Source organism: Calonectris borealis, chromosome 3, assembly GCF_964195595.1.
Source record: "Calonectris borealis chromosome 3, bCalBor7.hap1.2, whole genome shotgun sequence".
NCBI classification, from domain to species: domain Eukaryota; kingdom Metazoa; phylum Chordata; class Aves; order Procellariiformes; family Procellariidae; genus Calonectris; species Calonectris borealis.
In genome coordinates, this window is record NC_134314.1 from 105,142,189 (window position 1) to 105,163,876 (window position 21,688).

Sequence of the window (21,688 nt, forward strand, 5' to 3'; positions counted from 1 at the left end):
TTAACTACAGCTCTGCCACTTTCTACTCCAACCAGCACTGTACCAATGAAAAATATTCTTTACTGACTGTGTCAGTAGAGCTCTATCAATCTATTACTGATGCCTCAGGACAGAATAAACATCTCTGGGCAGGGCAATGGCAGAGAGAACTGGAGAGCTCAAGATTGCAAACACAGATTCTGTTAAAAACTAAAGTAATTAACAAATAAGCTTTAGTCTACTATTTTAACCATTGATCAATCTCTCTTCTTTTTACATAGAAAGGTTTAACAAGTGACTCTTGTGCTGCAAATGAGTTCCAAACAATAAAACATAACAAGAGGATCCTAGTCATCAGATCTGAAAATACATGGAGAACAATTGCTTTCTTGCTGCATAATGGCTCTATTTTCCCCAAGTCACAGAACAAATCAGATCCAAGATCCAAGGATCACTATAGTAACATGAAAGGAGACAAGTATTATGGATTCAACAAGCTGCTTTTTAGCAGCTAAAACAGCTACATAAAATAGACTTGCCAAAATTAATTGAAACAAAAGGTCTGAAAGTACATTTTAGATAATCTCATAACAATGCACATTTTCTCTCTGCCCCCTCCATTTAAAATACAGCACAACCACTGATTCTGAATTTTCCTGAACTACTTGTAATCATGTAAATTAGGGATGAGATGTAGATGTCAAATGAAACGTCCCTTCTGAATAAAGTCTCTGTGCTTCACTAGTCAAAGAATAAGCAGATACCCACACAAATGAAGGGAGCTGTTACTAATATACAATTATTAACCCTGAATTACACTATCAGCTGTAGATTAAATTCTATATTTTGAATTGATTATGTTATAAGAATCTTGCACCACTTTGCACTGCTTGGTACTGGGACTTGTAAGCCATTCCCAAATTTAATGCAAGAATACATTGGTTCTACAACAGCTGAACAGCTCTGCTGGTACTAGAAGGTTGAAAATCCATCCCTCTGTCACTTTTTGTGGTGATTTACATAAGAAGAAAGCTATTATTCTTGCCCTCTGAATGCCTCACCACAAAAGTTCCATGTATCCAGTTAAGGGATTTTTACAAATAAAGTCTCATCTTTTCTTTCAAAGCTTAGTTTCTCTTCATGGTCAAGGATCCACAAAATTCTCTTTGATTCCTTTCATATTCCTCCCAACAACCTTACTTCAGGCCCTTCCCTCCTCCTCTGTGCCCTGCTTTCTTCCTTCCATCACAAACTCCTTTTGAAACGGTCATTCAACTATTCCTTTGTACTGTAACTCTCCAACACTCTTTTTGATGACAATTCACCGTAAGCTTCAATTTTCATTTTTTAATAATAACTGCTTTTCTCCAGAGTTACTAAGCATCTTACCAGCAAAGCTTTGCAGCAGATCCAAACTGTGCTGTTAACTGAACATAAACCAAACCTGACTCACAGGGCTGTGTTTTGGTAGCTTATTTTTGGAAAAAGCTAAAAGAAAAAGTTTATACAGCCACACTCAACCACATTTTGTTGGAGGTGGGCCAGGAGATGACCAGGGGAGGCTACTCAGAAAGTTCATAGTTGTTTCTTGTGTGCTTCAGTATGCAGACCTCAAGTTAAGGCACAGAAAGGCCAGGGAGATTACTGATCAACAGCAAAGATGTGGATGCCAATAAACACAATTTAAGGAAAAGGATAAAAGCCCTTCAAATATAATAAAATGCACATAGAAGTCCAGCAGAAGAGTGGTAATCCAGTTTACCGACCTGTTACACACATAATTACCTGCCTTACAGACAAGAGGTACATGCATAAGGCACAAGTAAATAGTAACTTGAAGAGACAGAATATCTACTATCAAGACTCAAGCAGGCCACCTAGAGAAGCTCAGAGAGATGAGAGACTTTTTCTGTTGACCAGTCCTGACCCCAAGAACCAGAGAAGTCCCATGGGACATGGTCATCAAGCTTGAAAGAGAAAGGGACATGTCTCTGAGCACTGAGGATAAATCTTCAGGGTAAGAATTTCGGTGGAAAGAAACAGAAGCTTGCAGTTCTGAAATGTCAGATTAGGAGCAATACTGGTAGTTTAATCTATGCTGCCACTGAATATCACATCTGATTTGTCTACAGGTGCAACGATTGTGAACCTCACAAGATATATAGGCCATCTACAATCAGAGTCAATAGTGATGGTACACCTAAATACCACTGGAAAGGAGAGAGGAGAGGTTCAAGAGTAAAATATTTTGGCTTTAATTCAGGAGGCAGAAGACCAAAGCTAGCGCCATTCTTTGAAATGCTGCCAGTATCACAAAGGGTCAGATAAGCGATATTGCGTGATTCTACACACAAACGAGCAAACAGTGCATGGAAAAAAGATTTAGGTCAATTCAGAATTGAGACACTTCTCTGGAATAGATAGAATCAAACAAGGGTAAGCTTCTCCTACACCCAAATAGGGCCAGTTTACTTCTTTATCAAATCAGGAAAGAAACCAATCAAGTTTAGGTAAAAAAAAAAAACTTTAAAATATCTAAAAAAAAAAGTCCTAACTAAGCATGCATGTAGACTGTAGACTGTGACAAAATATGCCTGTCTTTAAAATCTAAAGCCTAAGATGTTTGAACTTGAATGTCAGGCATTACATACATCATACCACTGAAAAAGTGTTGCTATACCTTAAAAAAAGTTCAAATTTTGATAAGATAAATGAGCTAACTGTATTAAAACATATTACAGAAGCTGGAATCTCAGCCCATTTTTAAAAATAAAAAAGAAAAAACAGCAGCTTCAGATTCAATGGGAGATCAGAAAAGCAGCAGAAACAGAAAATACTATTTTCAATTAGGCCTGCACAGATCAAAAGAACAATGCAGAAATTAAAATTATAGACATGATGCATGACCAGGTCTTGGAGCAATTGTTCTGATAATCCATCAAATCAAGTCTATACAGGGTGAACTGGTTGGAAAATCACATGGATAAATATTGTATACTGGAAAAGGCAACGTGGCTTTTGCGGAAGGAAATCAAGATCCAACTTTGAGTTCTTTGAAGTAGTTAAGATGCATGTGGATAGGGAAGAACTGACCAATATCATATACTGGCTTTCCAGAAAGGTTTCAAACTTGGTAGAGATTAAATATCCAAATTTCACACAGACAGAAGTTTATCAGTAGGTAACTCCAAAAATCTCTGCTATTTAACGTTTTGTATAGACCCTTGCATCCCCGAAATTATAATAGTATAACCCCAAAAGTTTCAGAAAAGATCAGTGAGGATGACCAAACTTCAGAATGGCTTCAATATAAGGAGAGATCCAGTTTATAATGAATTATAACATGCAATGAAGTTCTATAACCAAAATATCAAATAGCAATGAGAATGATAAATAGAAAGCAACTGACAAAAGAAGTTGGCAAAAAGAAATCAGCAGACAGCAGATTTAAAATAAAGAACAATTTAATACAGCCATAATTGCATATGAGGAACTCAGTACCACAAGATACGAGCAACACCAAAATATAAATTATAAAAAAGAACTACACTATTAAACCAAAAATAGGTCAGTCAGTGGCTATTCAACACAGTGTAGCTGAAGAAGCTTCAAAAACACTGGTTGTCAGAGAACAGGTCAGTGATGTATCTAAAAGAAAGCTGTTTCTGTGCATCTACTCTTCTTTCATACTCAAAGACAGATTATCAAGACAGACTGCCAAACCCACACAGCAGTTCTTAAACGATGCAAAAATTAGAGCATTATTGAGCTGAGGTATTGGAACAAGATATATGGACAGGAGGAGTTCTTCCCCCTCTTCCATCCCAGAACTTACTACTTTCCAGTCAAGCTGACAAGTTGTTCAGTACCAAGGAATATTCTTTGCTTCTATGAGAAAATGATACATGAAGACTTATACATGAAGACTTACCAGAAGATTCCTCCTGTGGACTGCCACCAGCACACATATATTTTGCATTGTATGGGATCTACACATGTAATTTATGTCACCTTCCATTTGCTGCATGCACAGGTGATAATGCAAGATGTACATGAGAGAGTTCACACATAAATAAGGAAATTGCATACAGGACAATCTGAAAGTTTCATCTTCCATTTCTTGATCAGACTTCTGACTTAAGTCTCCGTCTTTAAGCTACAGAAACCTGAACCGAATGTAATAATTACTTTTTTCCTAAATGACAGGAAAAGCAGAAGCAGTTCTATTTGGCTGTACTCATGAAGTTTTTAGACTCTTATCAAAAAAGTTTCAAGTATCTTGTGAAAACATCTACTTAGAAACTGGCACAGCATACAGAGGGAAGGACAACGGTTCAATATCTGTGATCCATCTTTACCAGTAAAGAAGTTCAAACCAGCTGCCAGTTTTCTGCTCACACACTGTGCATGCCAAGAACTACCTGCTGGAGGACCTTCCGCCCACATTGCAAATGGTGTGCTCTAGCGATACTCCAGTGTACATCTTCAAGCTTGGTCTCTCCAGAAAGGAATCAAATTCAACCATATCAGCAGTGCTCTTCAGTAACACAAGACTCCAAACAGACAGAAGGCAAACCTGTATCAAACTCTTCCCGTACACAAAACTGATAATGTAGATGTACCCTGCGAGTGTCATCTTAATGTTTTACACCAACAGTCATATCAAGTACACGCCGCTACTTCCAATCTCTCAAAGCTTGCTCCCTACACAACTCAAGGGCACACAAACATACAAACAGAAGAGCAGTCATACAGCTGCAGAAGTGTACCTAAAGTTACACCAAGCAATATGTCTCTGGGAACCCAAGTGTACATGTATTTAAGAAATTAGTTCAGAATCAGAATCAAGGGCTATCTAGTTTAAACAATAGATTTTTGCTTATGTTTCTCCCAGTAGGATCCAGATTTCTAGCAATCTGAAAATAGCTGATTCCAATGACCACAGTTTAATTCACAGGATGCTGTTAAACAGCACACATCTCTTTCTCTCAGTTCTTCTAACTCTAGCTATGCAATTTTTACTATTATTCTTAATATTGAATTTGAACACTTGAAGAACATCTTTTTTTTTTTACCTTTCAAAACATTCTCCTCTAAGAAGTAGGCAAGCTACTTCCGTATGATATGACATACCTTTTTGATTCATATGCCACCACAACATTAAATAACAATTTTTTTCCAACAAAAAATATGCTTACAAATGATATTTTATCTACTGTAACTACACGACAGAAATAGATATATTGCATATTACAATGGCCACTAGAAGTTTGATTCACAGCTATTAATTATCCTAAAAAAATTATTATATGCTTAGGAAGACTGAAAGTTATTTTCTAATTAAAAAAAAGAAAACACCCAACCCCCCACAATTCTAGAGTAGCACAGATAATTATTCATCTCTACTCATTTTTATCTAAAAAATAAAAATCAAATAAAAAAGCAAAAATGCACCAGATGCCAAAAATACAACCTTAAGAATTGCAGGACATTTAAAGATTTGAGACTAGGAGAAAAAAAGCAGGCAAATCATTCTTAACACAGTGCTTCCATTATTAAAAATACAATTTAATTGGCTGCCGCATAGTTTTGTATAAGGAAACAAACTGCTTGTAAAACAAATTGAAACTTGACGGATTTCAAATCTCATCTGAAACTCTCCAGACAAATCAGGCATAGCTTCTGCAAACCATTCAGTACTACCTTCTCCCAGCATTGGTCATACAAAGGCTTAATTCCATTCCTACCGTACATAATATAGAGTCTGGGCAGACTTCAGTGGGATTTGCATTTGCAATTGAAAAAACATTTGCAATTTCCAAAACGTGTAGTCAAGATGGCATTGACAAAACCTGTATTTTTGGCATTCTCTGAAATTTAAATCTTTGCCCAGATGAAGTTCCTTGTCTTGTGTTCCCAGGCAGCTGCTAGACTGTAAATCTAAATCTGCAAATATGCAAGAACTTGCCTGAACTCATATTCAGGCAAGAAAGGAAGTAGTTTAAGAGACAGTATAAGTGAAGAGAAGATAGAAAATATCCCAGTTTCCCAAGGAGCTGAAGTTGTAACAACAAAGAGCTTTCAAATCAACACAAACAGTCAGCATCCTAGTACCCATGGACCAGAAGAAGAGGCAAGAACCACAGTAGGACTTCTGGATGCAGCACAGCAACTTACTAATATCAAAGAACCCCAAGGGTGCAAGTTCAGCAGCAGTTCCTGAATGGCCTGCAACCATAGCAGATTAAATGATGAACCAGTTGCCAAGCGAGCTACGCTCATTGTTTCTATGAGCTATGCTCATTGTTTCTGTGAACAGTTCTCTAAACAGACACTCAAATACATTATATAGACTGTAACGTGTTTTATTTCTGCTGTCTGTTGGGAGCATAGCACCAATCATATGGACAGACTGCATCCTCCTAAATATTTTCAACACACAATTGCAATTAATAGACAAGAAGCTCTAATGCGTAGAATTGATGCACACTCTCCCCTCCCTTCTTGGGACTGACAAACTACTCCTAATAGATATTAAGTGATGACTTCAAACAGGAGATCAAAGTGATTCGTTAGATTAAAATGCTTCCTTGCTTTCTTGTGTCCTTACTAAACTTAGGGAAACAGTTTAAAACACCTCATATTTAGTAATACATACACAGAGAGTAGAGAGAGTAAATGTTTTCCTCCTGGCTTTTAAGTCTCAGTTTCTTTGCTTTTAATATAAATTTTAAAGTATTCAAAAACTTGTGCAGAAAATAAAAGGATTTCACAAATTGGAAAGGACAAGTTTTCTCTTGATAGTCAAACAGTTATGATGTAAAGCGGTCTCATTAAATCATAAGTACTTTAACCTTTTCTTGAAAGAACTGGAAGATTTAAAGATTTATAAAGAAATTTTGCCTAAACTAGGAAATGACTCATATTTGACATGTATTGAAATGATAATGCTGATTTCAATAGGCACTCTAAGAGCATTTTCCTCCCAGGAGAGTAATTCAGTCATGGTTACCTCTCTGCATTTAGATTTTAAACTTACTTTCTAAAGCTTTTAATGTGCTATAGTCTGCCAAAACATGGCAGAGTTACATAGATATGATCAGGCAAAATAAAGGCTAGTAAAAAGATTATTTTTATAATTGCAGACACTAAATATGAAACAAATACATCAATCTGACATGTTCTCAAAGAATGTCCTGTTTCAGCAGCCTTGGCTATATCTGAAAATTCATGTTTAATTCCACTCTTCTTAAATGGTTAAATAAATTCTGAAGTATCGAAGGGAAAGTGAGAGACCCTTAACAGTGAATCTGAAAAAGAAAATACCTAATGGAGCTGCTGTTACTAAGTGGCACAAATCTGATATTGGTATCACTATGTAGAGATAATGAGGTACACAATTGGCCTTAATTATGCATTGCTATGCTTTCAAATTTTTTATTTCTTTAAAAGTTAATTTTTTAAGACACCAGTTTTCCTGAGGTTTCACTTCAGTGCATATCAGATTCTTTTAAGTTAAGGCTATATATCCCGTTACTTCACTGTGTACCTTCAAAGTTTTTGCTAATATATACCTAAAAAGATATAGTGATAAATATTATTAAATCAAGATCAAACACAGAGAAGGACTCCAAAACTTTCAGAAGCCTGAAGAACTTGATCTTCACCAACTGAAATTAACTAGAAGAGTGGCAGTAATTTCAAGGAAATAGGATCCACAATTTATGGCTTTAAAAAAAAAAAAAAACACCAAACAAAACTGTTTGAAATTGCAAAATGAAAAGATAAGTTCCTTTACAAACCATAAGCACTGGAAAATAAAGGCAGACATCATTAGAGAAAAATAAGTCATATTAATTGGAGAGCAAAAAAAAAAAAGGTCAAAATTCACTTTGGTTGCAAATCCACTTCAACTTACCTCGGCAGAACTTTTCAAGGATGACTTTTCTCAAATGTTTATTGGTTATAAAGAACAAAGAAATGGATAGCCAATAGCTCTGTCAGCAACATATCGCATATTAAGAAGGCTGCATAAACTATTAAAAAGTATGAAGTTACTCTCAGACTGATGCCATCTCGTCTCAAGTAGCTTTTTCAACAGTCCATTCCAAGACTATTAGTGACTCATGTCCAACATCCTGCTGGCAACAGTTGTTACAATAATATTGTGGGAAAAGGAAAAAAGAAAAAAAAAAAAAATCCCACAGTCCACCTACATAACAACTGATTGATATGAATTCCCATCTTTTCCTGTTGGATGCACTATACCACATTACCCTTTTTATGAAAGTTACCAAATTTAATTTAAAACAAACAAAAAAAAACCACCCCAAAAATTTTCTTATCCCCACTATTCTGATCAGAACAGTTTTTCAGAACACTCTGCTGCAATAGAACAGACCCAGTTTCCAACTTAAATAGTCCCTTTTTCTGCCTGGTGTTTACACTCCAACAGATTTAAAGAAAACTGTATGACTTCCTACACTTCACTATAGTTAATTCCCAAAGGAGGGTTTTCCAAGTCATCTTCTGTAAGGCCTGCATAGAGCCTTTCACTCTCATCATAGGCTTAGTAGCTCTGTTCTGAATTACACTCCGTAAACATGAATGACGGAAATTGTACCCAACATTTTGCACAAAATCTCACCAGAGTCTGGAGCAGCAGCAATGATGCTTTCCTCTCACTACTGGGAATGTCTCTCCTGATATGTTTGTCCAACATGTGCCTTTTTTGTAGCCACATCGTGCCAGTAACTCATCATCACTACCCGGGACTACTACTACAGCAATTTTCTAATGATTAACTACTTAGCAAAAAATTCTGTGAGGGATTTCAAGTTCATTACTTTGCATTTTGTAATACCAAATTTTATTTCATTCCAGTTACCCTAGTCCTTTCGGTCATGCCATTCTTCCTGTATGACATCTTACTGTTCCTCTTCCTGATGATGCCTCTCCACATTATGTTACCAGCTAGTATTACCAGTACTATCAGTACACACTTAATATTTCTGCCAAGATCATTAATGAAAACGCAACACAAGGCTGGTCCAAAGACTAATTCTCAAGCAATTCAATCGCTTTTTTGCCTCTCTCTTCCTCCGCCCCCGGGATTACCAGCAAGTTCCTTTGAGCAGTATCTATTGCCAACCCTCCCCATGCACATTCCCTTTGACCCTACAACTTCTCATGGGTTGTCACATCAATTCTAAACTGAACTCCAGACAGAGGAAGCCTGACACATTTACTTTGCCTGAAAATCAGTTTTCTCATCCAAAAAGCTAAGAGGTTAGACAGTGATGAGCTATCTTTAGTAAATCCACGCTGCATTTTATCCCCTTTTTCATTTAGCTCCACATCTTTATCTATTCCTTCAAATATCTTTTCTAAATCCTCATATGCCACTGTGTCAAGACAAATAGGTCTGCATTGCCAAGATCCTTTCTCCTTCCGCTTTGTACTGGCTGGGATGGAGTTAACTTTCTTCACAGCACCCTGTAGGGTACTGTGTTCTGAATTTGTGGCTAAAACAGCATCGATAACACACTAATATTTTGGCTGTTGCTGAAGAGTGCTTGAACAGTGTCAAGCCCTTCTCTTTTCCCACTCTGCCCCCCCCATCCCTCAACGGTAAGCTAGGGTTGGGCCAAGAAGTTGGGAGAAGACACAGCCGGGGCAGCTGACCCAAGGAATATTCCATACTGTACAACGTCATGCCTAGCAATAAAAACTGGGGTAGAAGAAGGACTTTGGGGAGACAGGGGTTTTACTTCCAAGGTGGCTGCTGCTCAGAGACTGGCTGGGCAGTGCTCTGCTTGTGGGAGGTGGCCAGTGATTGCCTTTGCAGTATTTGTTCCCCTCCCACCCCCTTTCCTTCAGCTGTTAAACTGTCTTCATTTTGACCCATGAGTTCTCTCACTTTTGCTATTGCTATTCTCTCCCCTGTTCCACTGGCAGGGATGAGGGTGGCCTAGGTGCTTGGCTGCTGGCCAGCATCAATGCACGACACTTCCTCCTAAATGTAAGCATTATAGCTCCACCTCTGATTTGGTAGATTTGCATAAAATATCTCTTTGTCAAAGGATTTTATGTACCAGTTCTTTCAGAATTTTTGGACAAAGACCATCTGATTGCATCTGCATGTACACAATAAGCTTGCAAATTCATGTTTTTACGTCTTTATGATCACTTCTGTTTCCATACATTCATTTCTGTTACCCAGCTTGTTTTTGCTCTGTAACTGTTATCATAATTGTTATTGAAAACGGAAGCAAAGTATTTATTTACGTTGGGGACTGCACTCCAACCTTCCTTAATCTCAAGCATACCTTCACTGTACACAGGTCTTGGCTTCTTACACACACACAAAAAAATCTTAAAGAACTTTTTACCATTTAACAGTCATTGCAAAGTCTAATTCAGCTTGACATCTTTACAGTTTTATTTCTATTCCTATATAGCATTCTTAGTGAATTTGCTTCCCCATTCCCCAGAGCTTGCAGACTCTGCCACTTCTAACTGCAAAGGTGCTCATTCACCCAGATAAGCCTGGGCACTACCTATCCAATTTTTTCCTTTGTTAAGGGCAGAGATTCCTCTTAATTCTATTACTTTTAATAACCTCCAGGCCTTTTTTCCATTCAATTCCTGGGCTCCGCAGTTCACCTTGGTTTATTAAAGTAGTCCTATTTGTTTGTTCTCTTTGAAACCCAAAAGCGTACCTACAGAACCACAGAACTGTTTATTCTCCTATTTCATCTGAATCTAGTTATGAATACTCAACATTATTCTTGACACTCACATCTCTAATAATGCCCTCATCACTTAACAAAGCTGGTGTCCAGATTTTCTGCTTCAGTGACTAGTTGATGAAGAAACCTTTCATGCAGAACATACAGGAATGTTTGGGCCCTGCTCTTGTTAGTAGAACTTTAATTTCCCAGCTATAAACTGGAGAATAAGTCTCTACAATGACACAGTTCTTAGTAGTAGTTCTCTCTAACGAATTACACATCTAAATCCAAACTCAAGGATTTAAATTCCTAGATTACCTCAGCAGAATTCATTTAACTAGCCTTCTCTTCCCCTAGAATTATTTTATTCCAAAGAAATTATTTTCAATCTGTACTGTCCTTTCTTCTTTCCTTCCCCCTCTTATCACTTAATTACTATTTGGTGCTATTCCACGATTTAGCTTTCATTTTTATCATTCCTGAATAGGCATATGCTCCTATACCTGAATTCCAAACGTATCTATCAACCTACCATATTTCTGCTCTCTCTAAACTCAGTTTCACATCTGCAACCAGTACTTCACACTCCTCTGCCATGGTGTCTATTGCCTAGCATTTATGCACAATATTTCAGTTTTTCTTACTGACCACAGGAATTCCCCTGTTTGCAGGCTCCCAGATCCTACTGACTGCTTGGCTTTGGAGACCTTTGGCCCAAATCAATCTCCTATTAGGCGTACCTGTGTTCAGAGATAGACTTGGACCCTAACTCGTGGCAGAGCAGTCTTTCTCATGGTGAGCTACATGACTAACACACACACTCTTCACAAACTACAACCAACCTGCTAAAAAAACAAACACAAAAATTCACCAATCTACCATGAACACTTATCAAAACCAAATCCCACAGTATCCATTAGCTGTTATTCCTGTCACCCACTTAGCATGCAAAGCCTTGTGCTTCAATCCCCGATTCTTCGGCTGCAGCCGCTGGGTGTGCCAGCCAGTCCGCTCCTGTCCTTCACCCATGCATTGTCACAAACAAGATGTGTAAATTCCCTCTGAGCCAACCAACAAGTATTGGTTTTTCTTTCAGGGGCAGGACCCATTAGACACCCCTATTTGCTAACTGTATTAGTAAGTGCCAGCATTCCGTAAAAATCTTTTGTCCTGAATCAGACTCACCCCAAATTAGACATATCTGTAATTTGGTCTGCAGTCACTGAGCAACATGGCATCATGCCAAAAACTTTTTTCCTCCCTATCTACCAGTCAAGCATGCAATACTGTACAAGGCTTTGAACAATACTTTGCAAAACATCGTGGAGAATATCTGGTCAAGTTTATATCCAACACAATTTGCAAGGTAACTATTTTGACCCACTGTTGTCACCTGCGTTGCCTACACAGACCTAAACCACCACAGAATTTAAGAGAAAAGCTATGCTATTAAAAAGTTTTGTAGTCTCAGGGAAAACAAGGACCAAATATGCTTCATCTACCAGAAAAGTCACACATATGAAGGCCAGGGATATTAACTGCAGCATTTAATGCTTCTAACTTAAATTTTTGGGAAACCAAAACAACTGTCAATAAGTTAGATGCCCACACCTCTGGCATAAAGTTAAAACATTTTCATAATAAACAAAAGAGCTGCTACCACATACATCTTCAGTTGCCACCGGTATCTGAATTATATTACCTAAAAATTGTAAAAGTACATACTTTTTAAAAAAAGAATCTGAATAGCTTGTGCCTACTATGCTTCATGCATAGAGAATATAATTTCTTTATGTAAAATTCTGTTCAGCATAGCAGCATCACATCCCAACCCTCCCCATCTTAAATTCACAGATGAGGTTTTTAGGGGTCCTACAACTCCAAATATGGCAATGCTGCTATTTGCTCCTTTTTTTTTTAAGTACACTTTTTCCACACATACAAGTTTTGTTACATGCGTGAAAATATCCATTCCACATTTTCAACTGTCTTATCAGGAACAGTACTTAGTTGCCCCATAAAAGAACATTCACAAACATTATCTTCTTTTAGTCCAAAAAACATATCAAGCAAGCTGTCAAACAAGTCTGAATTTCTTTTTTTTTTTACATCAGGACATGTCACCCAGCTCTGGCTAGATCCCCAATAAAAAGAATGCCAAACAATATTCCAAATTCTGCAAAGTACCTAAAAAGGTGCTGAATTTACTGTTTGTTTCATTAAACCTAATAGCTTGTGGCTAAACATCACAGCCACATGCATGACATTTCACATCCAACAACAATTGCCTTCTTGTTTCTGTAGAAGGAGGTTATATAGCAACTACACTGAGAACGCCATACCCTCTTCAAAACCAGCATGGCTGTAGGATGACTGCAAACTTTCCTAATTTACTTTTCCACGGAGCTCAGTCCTAGGGCTTGTCTTTGCTAGAAAACAAAAGGTTATGTGTGACAGCAGTGACACAGAACTGAGATGCTAATCCTTTACAGGTATTAGAGGCAGTTTCGCCTCAACAAGACAGCATGGAAATCTACATGGTCTGACTTACTTGGAAAAGCTCGAAGTAGTAGTAGGCCATTATGGCACTCAGCCCCCTCTGCTGCCTCTCCCCCAGGCAGCTCACCTACAGCCCAGGGAAGGGTCTCTCCTCCAGACTGCAGTGCCCATACCCTACCGCAGGGGCACCGCCTGGGTAGGAGGCTGGTTAGTCAGAGAAGCCAAAAGTCACACTTGTGGTAAAATCAGGTGATTTGTACTTTTAGGTGTAAACTCCAGGTTCTCCCACTGCCTTTAACTAAAATTACTAATGTCTATAAAACTACATAGTGCTTATCTTCAGAAGACTTTTTCATCAGCTTAAGGAAACACTTCCATTCAAATATATATCATCATGATATATAAATACATATCGTCATCAAATACTACTATTGTCTGAAGACACAGACACTTCCATATGAATGTTACTTTTGCATTTTTTTTTATGGTTGTCTCTCATATTCTCATTTTCCATTTATTTCTCCATTTATGGGAAAAAATGGCTTTGGACAGCTGCTTAAAAAAAAACCCAACACCAAACTTTGCCTAAAGTTTCAGACCTAGTGCTAAATGGATCATGCTGCAGCCGCTATCATCTTTAATGGGAAGTTGAATCCTACAATACCACAAATCACAGAATGTAAGGTTCTACCCTGAGCTCAGAAACTTGGAAAAGGTATTAAGCCTGCAGTCCCTTCAAGGGTCTAGAAGCTACACTTCTTTACTCCTGCTATGCATTGAACAACTTTCCCCAAAGAAACAAAGGACCAAATTCTACAGAGTGCTTGAGGGTTCTTTGTAATACAATTTAAGATATGTGTGTGTATTTAAATCCAGCCCTTTCACTCTTCACTTTGCTATCCCAGGCTTTAGCAGTTTCTGAGGCTAGTACAAAATGTGGCTGACAGCAGCAGCAGTAATATAGCACCCTTGGAGTGTTTGAAGTGTAAAGTTCATTAGTTCTACCTTAAGGTCACTCTTTTAATCCAACAGCCAAAATCTTATTCGCACTACCATGCTTTTATCCTGGAAAAAGGAAAACTGCAAAAAAATCAAGACGTCAGCTTAGATACTTCTTACAAGTGACAAGATCAGCACTAAAAATCCAAATCACAGTCAATACCTTTTAGCAAGTTTCAAGAAAGCAGCAAAACTATTCTTGATTGTGCTGTAAACCTAGTGAAATTTAATAGAACGGATAAAGGAAATGAAGGAAGGAGAAGATAAACACTCAATACCTGATAATTGTGTTTTATAATTATTAGTTGAACTTGGTGTACAAATAGAATTTACCAGAGCGTCTGTTGGGAATTGCAAGACATGCAAATAACTGAATTTTAATTTCTTCTCTGTTTGTTTACTGATTTTTTGTACATACAGTTTAAATTTTAACAAACTCAATTTTGCTTTATCCTCAGTGGATATTTGTACACTTATTAAAAAGTTATGTCAACAGAAGAATTTTAGAGCATAAGGATTGTGTTTTAACAATTCTGAATCACATTTTTAAAGTAAGAGGTAATAGCTCTGTAACTTACCAGCTTGATTGATCCTGCACAAACTCATACATGTTTACTTATGTGCACTATAAGAAGTTTTTAAAATTAAATGGGACACACCTCCATAAGATAAGTACATTAGCATGTATAGTTGAGGATGACATTCTCCTTTTTAGAAAATAATCTCAGAGACCCAAGAGTTATTGGTAACATTAGAAATAAGTAGCTTTTCTTTGCCCCGAATACTCATGTTCTTAATGGTGAGAATTTTCAGTCGTGTTTGTTCAGAAGAATGGGCACAGCACTTCTTTCCAGTGCGAAAACAGCAATCGCCTCAAAATGAGCTCCCAAATTAAGATCCTTACCTACAAGATTCAAGAGTTATCATTTACATCCCCCAATTTACCCTTTTATATTTATACAGTTATACCATTCTCACACAAATGTTGTATTTCAACAAATATTAAATGGTTTTTATTTTACTCACCTGCACACTAAGATGAATCCATTTCTTCACAAGAATTCTCCCCAGTGTCATTACTTTTATTGGTGGCTGCAAACCATTTACTGTGCGATAATAAAACACGGTCTCTTTCTCAGAGATTGTGAGTTTGAACACAGTCTGCCCATCAATAGCCTTTTCTATCACACACCTTTGGAAATAACCAAGAAAAACAACATAAGGTCAGAGGCACACACATATACACATTCTTGCCAAGGTGCTATCCTGTAAAGTGATGCTAACCAGAATGCATTAAAATAAACGTTAAAAATACAGCTCTTGAGAAGATGCTCAGTGACAGTGAAAGTCACAGGATGTACTAAGTGTAAAAGAACTTTAACAAAGATATTTTCTGTCTTAATCTGCGAGATTTTTTTTTTTTTTAATTTAGTGCACGCAACCCCAGTTCACTCGGGGGTGGAAGAGGGGTCCACTTTGCCTCCTCTCTTCAGGGTTCCATGACAGAAACCACAGTGGCTGGCCAGCACTGTGCAGGTCTCTGCTGCGCTTTTCATACAAAGCTGCACAACGTAGTACATCCTGTGGAGGCACTTAAATTTTTCTTAGTCTAACAAGGCAAATGTAATATAACCACAAAAAGCAGTATGAATGACATGTTCTGGAAATAAGTCTTCCATCTTTTCACCAAATCTGTCCAGGTAAGGTAGCAATACCACCACCTGTCCCTACACTCTCCCTTTGACACAGCCTTTCTTTAACCTAAGAGAACTAGAGCAAGGCAAAGAGGCTATCCAGCCAATTGTTAGGTTTTTTTCCCCACAAAGATTTCACATAAATATCAAATGCAACACTAACATACAAGGTACAAAGAATACCATCCATAGCAACCCACGTTGCATATCTAGCTGCTGAAATATTTTTGCCAATCCAATCACCATGATGTCAAGGGTCCTGAGCTATATATGCTTGTGAAACAGCTATGTATTTTATTAAGGTAATCATCAGTACAACAAAAATTATAAAGTTCTGCATTCCCATTTCAGCTGCTTGAGAAATTCAGTCCCCAATTTACTGACCCATGAAAAGCCAAATATTTTAACAGTTACACCAAGCTAAATTAGTGCACTAAGTCACAGAAAGAAGCATATTAAAATTTGTATGAGACCAGGATTTACTTAGACATATTTTGGGGGGGAGGGAGGACCCACCCAAAAAAACAACTTACCTACCGATAAGCGTCTTCACCTACTATGCATTTATAAAAGAAAAGGATCAAAAAGGCTGTTCTTTGATACTACCATTATTCCCTAATGCATCTTTAAATCCAAGAGAAAAATTAATTCATTTTAACTGTTACCATTTTAGCGTGCTGGAATGTTGTCAATAAAACAACTTTCAAAATGCAGACTTCTATTTTCCAAACCTTACTAAAAGCACATTTCTTAATATATTGTCAACTGGTCTTTTCAATATTTTGTTTGCTTGTAAACATGCTAGTTTTGCTAGATAATAAATGTGAGGGAAGGCTCAGCTAAGTAGCAAAATATTTAGGAACTGGATTTACCCAGTTCCTGAATAAACAATAATTGGATAATCCATTTTTTTGTTTATTTTAGTTATCTAAAACAAACATCCCCACATTGTTTTTATCCCCAAAGGTGTCATGACTTTAAGAAGGGAAGCGACCTTGATGTACATCACTTTGAAAACTGGAAAGAACAAACGTGAATTGTGACACACTACTGAAAGAGAAAAATCAAGAGGCAGAAAATGCAGGGGAGGGGGAGGGCGGAGAAAAAAAGAAAAAAAACCACGAACTAGTGCTAACATAGGTGAAATAGGCATAAGCATTACTTCTGACTCTGAGCACAATTCTCCATTCCAGCCATGATTACAGAGAGAAACTACTGTTCTTTGTGAAGCTTCCAACTGCTGTTAACCTGCAGTCCCACAGAGCCAACTCCTGACTACATAATTCTCTATGGTGGGATTAGAGATACCTACATATATCTATATTATACATCTTAGAAGAACATCAGGGCTTCAAATAAATCCATAACATGGCCTGACTTTCCTCTCTCTTTGTATGAAAGTGTGTTCTTCCCCAGATTCACATAAGAAAACTCGGTATATGAAATTGATGAAGAAAATTCTTGGCGTCTTTGATTATGCACATATATTTGCTTCCCCAGAACGTCACAATCTTTAAAGGGCCTTCAGACTTTGGATCCTCGCATCGGTATCTCTCACTTCAGCCAGCACAATAACTTCTAGCAGAAAAATGCTTACACGGGCACATGCCTAACAGAGAAATGTCACAATCTTTACACGGATGCAATGGGATACTATACAGCAACACTCCTAGCTTCTTTCCTAAGCACTTTCTAGCAGCCAGACCATATAACATTCAGGACGAATAAACACATTAGCATGGCATGTCCAAAAACCATGGGTCTGCTGCACTTGATGTAAGAGCACTTCACCAGTAAACAAAATACCTTGTTAAACTTTCAATTATTCTACTGGTAAAATGAGCGGCTGGTTCTGGCTCATCTTCCTAGTGTTGTGGTGGCAGCGCAAAGATTTTGTTAGTACGAGTCCCAATTCCGTGAAGTCCCTCTGCTGTGATAATGGGGTTTAAAAGGTCTCACAAATGACATCTAACAGGGACAATTCCTCATCAGGGACTGGCAAAATGTAGGACATCTGGTAAGTCAAACTCCTGACAACCTGAAGGACTCACTAAACCAATACAATAAAAGGAAAAACATCTTAGTTTGCTGTTAAACTATTTCTCTTTTGTAGGATGCCTTCTGAGTCAAGCTTCAGTGGCTATTCGTGTGCAATTACTGTTTCAGCGCAACTGGAGCTCTGTATTCCTTTCAGGAAGAAAGAAAAATTAACACACACTTCTTTCTGTGAACAGTGAAAAAAAGAGTCTGGACAGTGGCATATCATCCTGACCACTGGAATAACTGTTGTCCAACTTCAATTTTCAGGACTGGGCTCTACCATTGTCATTTCTACATGTTGAGTAGAAGCAATCTCACAAGGCAGAAGAATGAAGTTGTCTATTACAAAAATTGAATAAAAACATTTAGATTTTAAAGTGATCTATAAAACCCACTGAACAGGAATATGTACATTGTGTAGTTATTAACACGGCAGCAACTGGAGGCTAATGTTTTACACTAGTCCATTGATAATGAGACATCGGTAGAGTCTGGTTTCTGCACACCACTTAATCATTTGAAACTAAGGACATACATTTCATTGTTTTAGGTTCCATGCAAGCAAAAACCTATCCCATTGACAAAGGAGTTTCACAGATCTCACTCAACACATCACTGCAACAACTTGCTTGGAAACTAGTAGGACATTTCTGCTTCAAGTTAGGCATACGCTCTGCTGAATAAGACTCTGATGTGCTCGCATGTGAACTCATGGCACAGGACAACCCCAGGAATAGACTCTCTGGCATTCAAGATTCAAGCGTTACATAGAAAATCCTGTCTAGAAAAGACACTAGGCCAAAGCTCCAGAGACACCTTTACACATACCGTCAGCTGAGCTGATTTAACTTAAGCTCAAACTAAAGTCACTTTTGCTCTGCAGATTTCATTTATTTCCCCTCTGTAACCACAATTTCTATAGCTAGGTTGATTTTTTAAAGGTAACTATCCTTGCATAAAGATGTATGTTTTAAATTTAGACATTTCTATTGTTTCTGATGATTTTCACACCCCTAGACAACTATTTCACAGCAGCATGCAAAATAGCTATCAAGAATGCTACAACAGAGCAGATCATTATTTCCCTTCTAAGAATAAATTATGAGTACAAGTATAAAAACATTTGTGACAAACTGAAGGAATGTACTATACTTTTTGTGTGCTTCACTTTAAAGAGGATCTGCACAACCAGAGTAAGAAAGAGTAGGAGGCTCTGTATTTTGTGATAGATGAAGGGAACTTTTTTTGCAGGATTTGTGATGCATTGTTCAAAAAGCAAGTTTTTCATTATAGTAAGGCCCAGTCAAGCTGAAGGCCCATTTGTAATAGCAATATTTGCTAAAAATGTGACATGTAGGTAAATAAGAGAGGGAGCATGCTTAGCCACATCTATTTTGTGAGCACCTTGTGAAACTTCATTAGCAGTTTGAATAGTGGAATCTTTTGTTAAAGTAGCAACACCATCTCTCGTTCAGTCAACATTCCCCAGATCTTCTATGACTGCTCTTCTATACTTCTGAAATAATCATTTTGGAAGATCTGGGGGTTTTCCTTGTTTATTTTCAAGCAGTAAACTTATGTTGGGGGATTCCTAAAATTTTAGATCATTTTTTTCCATCATGAAAGCAGCAACAGCACAAACCCCTGACAACATGTTTTTCTAGCAGTTTTTAGAAGGAGGAATGTGAATTAGAAATTTAGATTTTAGAATAGATTTAGATTATAAGATTTTAGATTTTAAGAATAGACACACGCATTATGTATGAATAGTTCCCACCGAAAGCAATTGGACTATCATCTGAGTCAACACCACTGAAACTGAACCTACTTGCCTTGACATTTGCGAAGACCCCAACCTAAATACGGCTTTAAAACGTCACAGTTTCTCACTGTACCTTTTTAAAATTTTAAATAGCTTGCTAATAATGACCGTGACTACAATGATCAATTTTTTTAAGAGCACCAGGAAAGTAAACACCTTCAATACTACTTACATTACACCTTCTTGCTCAGGTTTCAACCATACAGTTAATGTAAATGAAACTGCAAGCCTCGGAGAATGGGGAGTAGAGAAGCAATCCTTGTGATTATGAAAAATAAAACTGGAAGCGTTGCTGAAGGACCCTGGATGCAAGTCCCTTTTGTCCTCTGTGATACAGGTACCAAGGCCTTCTGAAAGAAGCAGTTTGTAGGAAGGCGGCAATGACCTGTATGGACATTCCTGAACACAAAACCTCTGGGTGCAGGACATAATACTTTCAACAACTACTGAGCTATGACAGAAAGTACTTCGGTCTGGCAGCCCACAAGTGGCTTGAGTTGGCACAATTGACACATTCTTGAAAGCTCCCACATTTTCAAGCCTAGGGAAATGTCCCTGAGAGCTGACCAACACAAAGGAGTCATAAGTTAAGATTAATGTTTCAATAGCATGAAACAAGAAACGACACCTCAAGGAAAGAGCCCAGCAATTCATGTTTACAAAAAAGCTCCTACTGATTAAAGCATCCGTAAATAAATAATGATGTCCATGTTGGTAGCAATGTCCTCAGGTGGTATGCTTTAAGAGTTTATGTAGCGTTTCATCTTCAAAACACCCATGCAAGGACTCAGTCACAGGGGACATCTATGTCTTCTGGCCAGTGAAACGCACACGGGTGACAGCCGGTATCTGCAAACCACAGAAAACAGACACAGTCCGTGGGAGGAACGTGCCCTTTTGCACCAACAGAGGCGATGCCCTGCTAGGGGTTTTAAGGGTTCGGATCCTTCCAAATTTCCACCAGCAGGCCCACCTGCACCTTCGCTGGCTACGGCCAAGACGTCTCTCTAAGCAAGGGCAACGGGACTAGGCCGACTCGAGCCCGCACGCTCTCACGGCGGAGCAGAGTTTATCCCAGCTCCGTCACCTCACGCGAGGCCGACGCTTAGCTTTACGTTTTAAGGTAACGAGCACAGAATAAGGAAGCAAACCAGGGCGTGCAACTTCAGCGTCCCAACGTCTTTCCTGAGGGTTTCAAGCTAGTTCGATGAATCTCACATTTACAACCCCCCGGGCGCTTACCTCAGCTTTACACCGCTACCTGGGAGCTGCTCGGCGCCGTCCCCACCGCGCTATTTCAGGGTACGCTGAGGGACGCCCCCCGCCCCCGCGCTGGGTGCCAGCCAGCGGGAACGGCGGCCCGAGCCCCCAGCCACGTTGCTATCGCTCCCTCAAGCTGACGGCCCGCTTCGTGGCTTACCCCGCTGCCCACCTCACGCTGCTCCTTTCAGCGCTCGGCAAAGCGGATTAAAACCACGTTCCCCATCTGTCCCGTGTCGATCTTTCGAATAGCGAACGCCTGCGCTGGGGCTCACCGGCAGGCTGGGTAGGGGCAGGCGGCGAACCGCGCGATGGCAGCCGATAAATAAGTTGATTTACCGTAATTTACTCCGCCTGGGAGAGGAGGGGAGCGAGGAGAGCGGCGCGGCGCCCGGCGGTCGCTCGGCAACGCCGCGGCCTCCTCCCCGCCCCCGCGGCCCGGGCCCGCCGCGGCCCCGCCGGCCCCCGCCCGCCCGCCGCGTTTTAAAGCGGCCGCAGCAGCAGGCGGCGGTGCGGGGCGCACAGCTCCTTCCTTCCTCCCCCCACCCCGGCTTAGCTTTACGCGCACCCACCCCTCCCCCGGGCCTAGAAGAGCGGCCCGCGGGAAGCCATTTCGCTGCCGCTCGGGTGCGCGGTATGAAATATTTAACGCAGCCCTGGGC

The 21,688-nt window shown here is 39.1% G+C and overlaps 1 protein-coding gene across 1 annotated transcript in view; it reads right to left on the reverse strand.

The window, feature by feature from the left end:
- USH2A (usherin) overlaps positions 1-21,483 on the reverse strand; it is a 391,128-nt gene extending 369,645 nt beyond the window's left edge. Inside the window, exons 1-3 of the mRNA XM_075147080.1 lie at positions 21,366-21,483; positions 19,939-20,615; positions 15,237-15,402 (exon numbers count right to left, since the gene is read on the reverse strand). Of these exons, the coding sequence (XP_075003181.1) occupies positions 15,237-15,402; positions 19,939-20,420 (648 nt within the window). The 5' untranslated portion in view covers positions 20,421-20,615; positions 21,366-21,483. The remainder of the gene's footprint in view (positions 1-15,236; positions 15,403-19,938; positions 20,616-21,365) is intronic.
- Between the last annotated feature and the right edge of the window lie 205 nt (positions 21,484-21,688).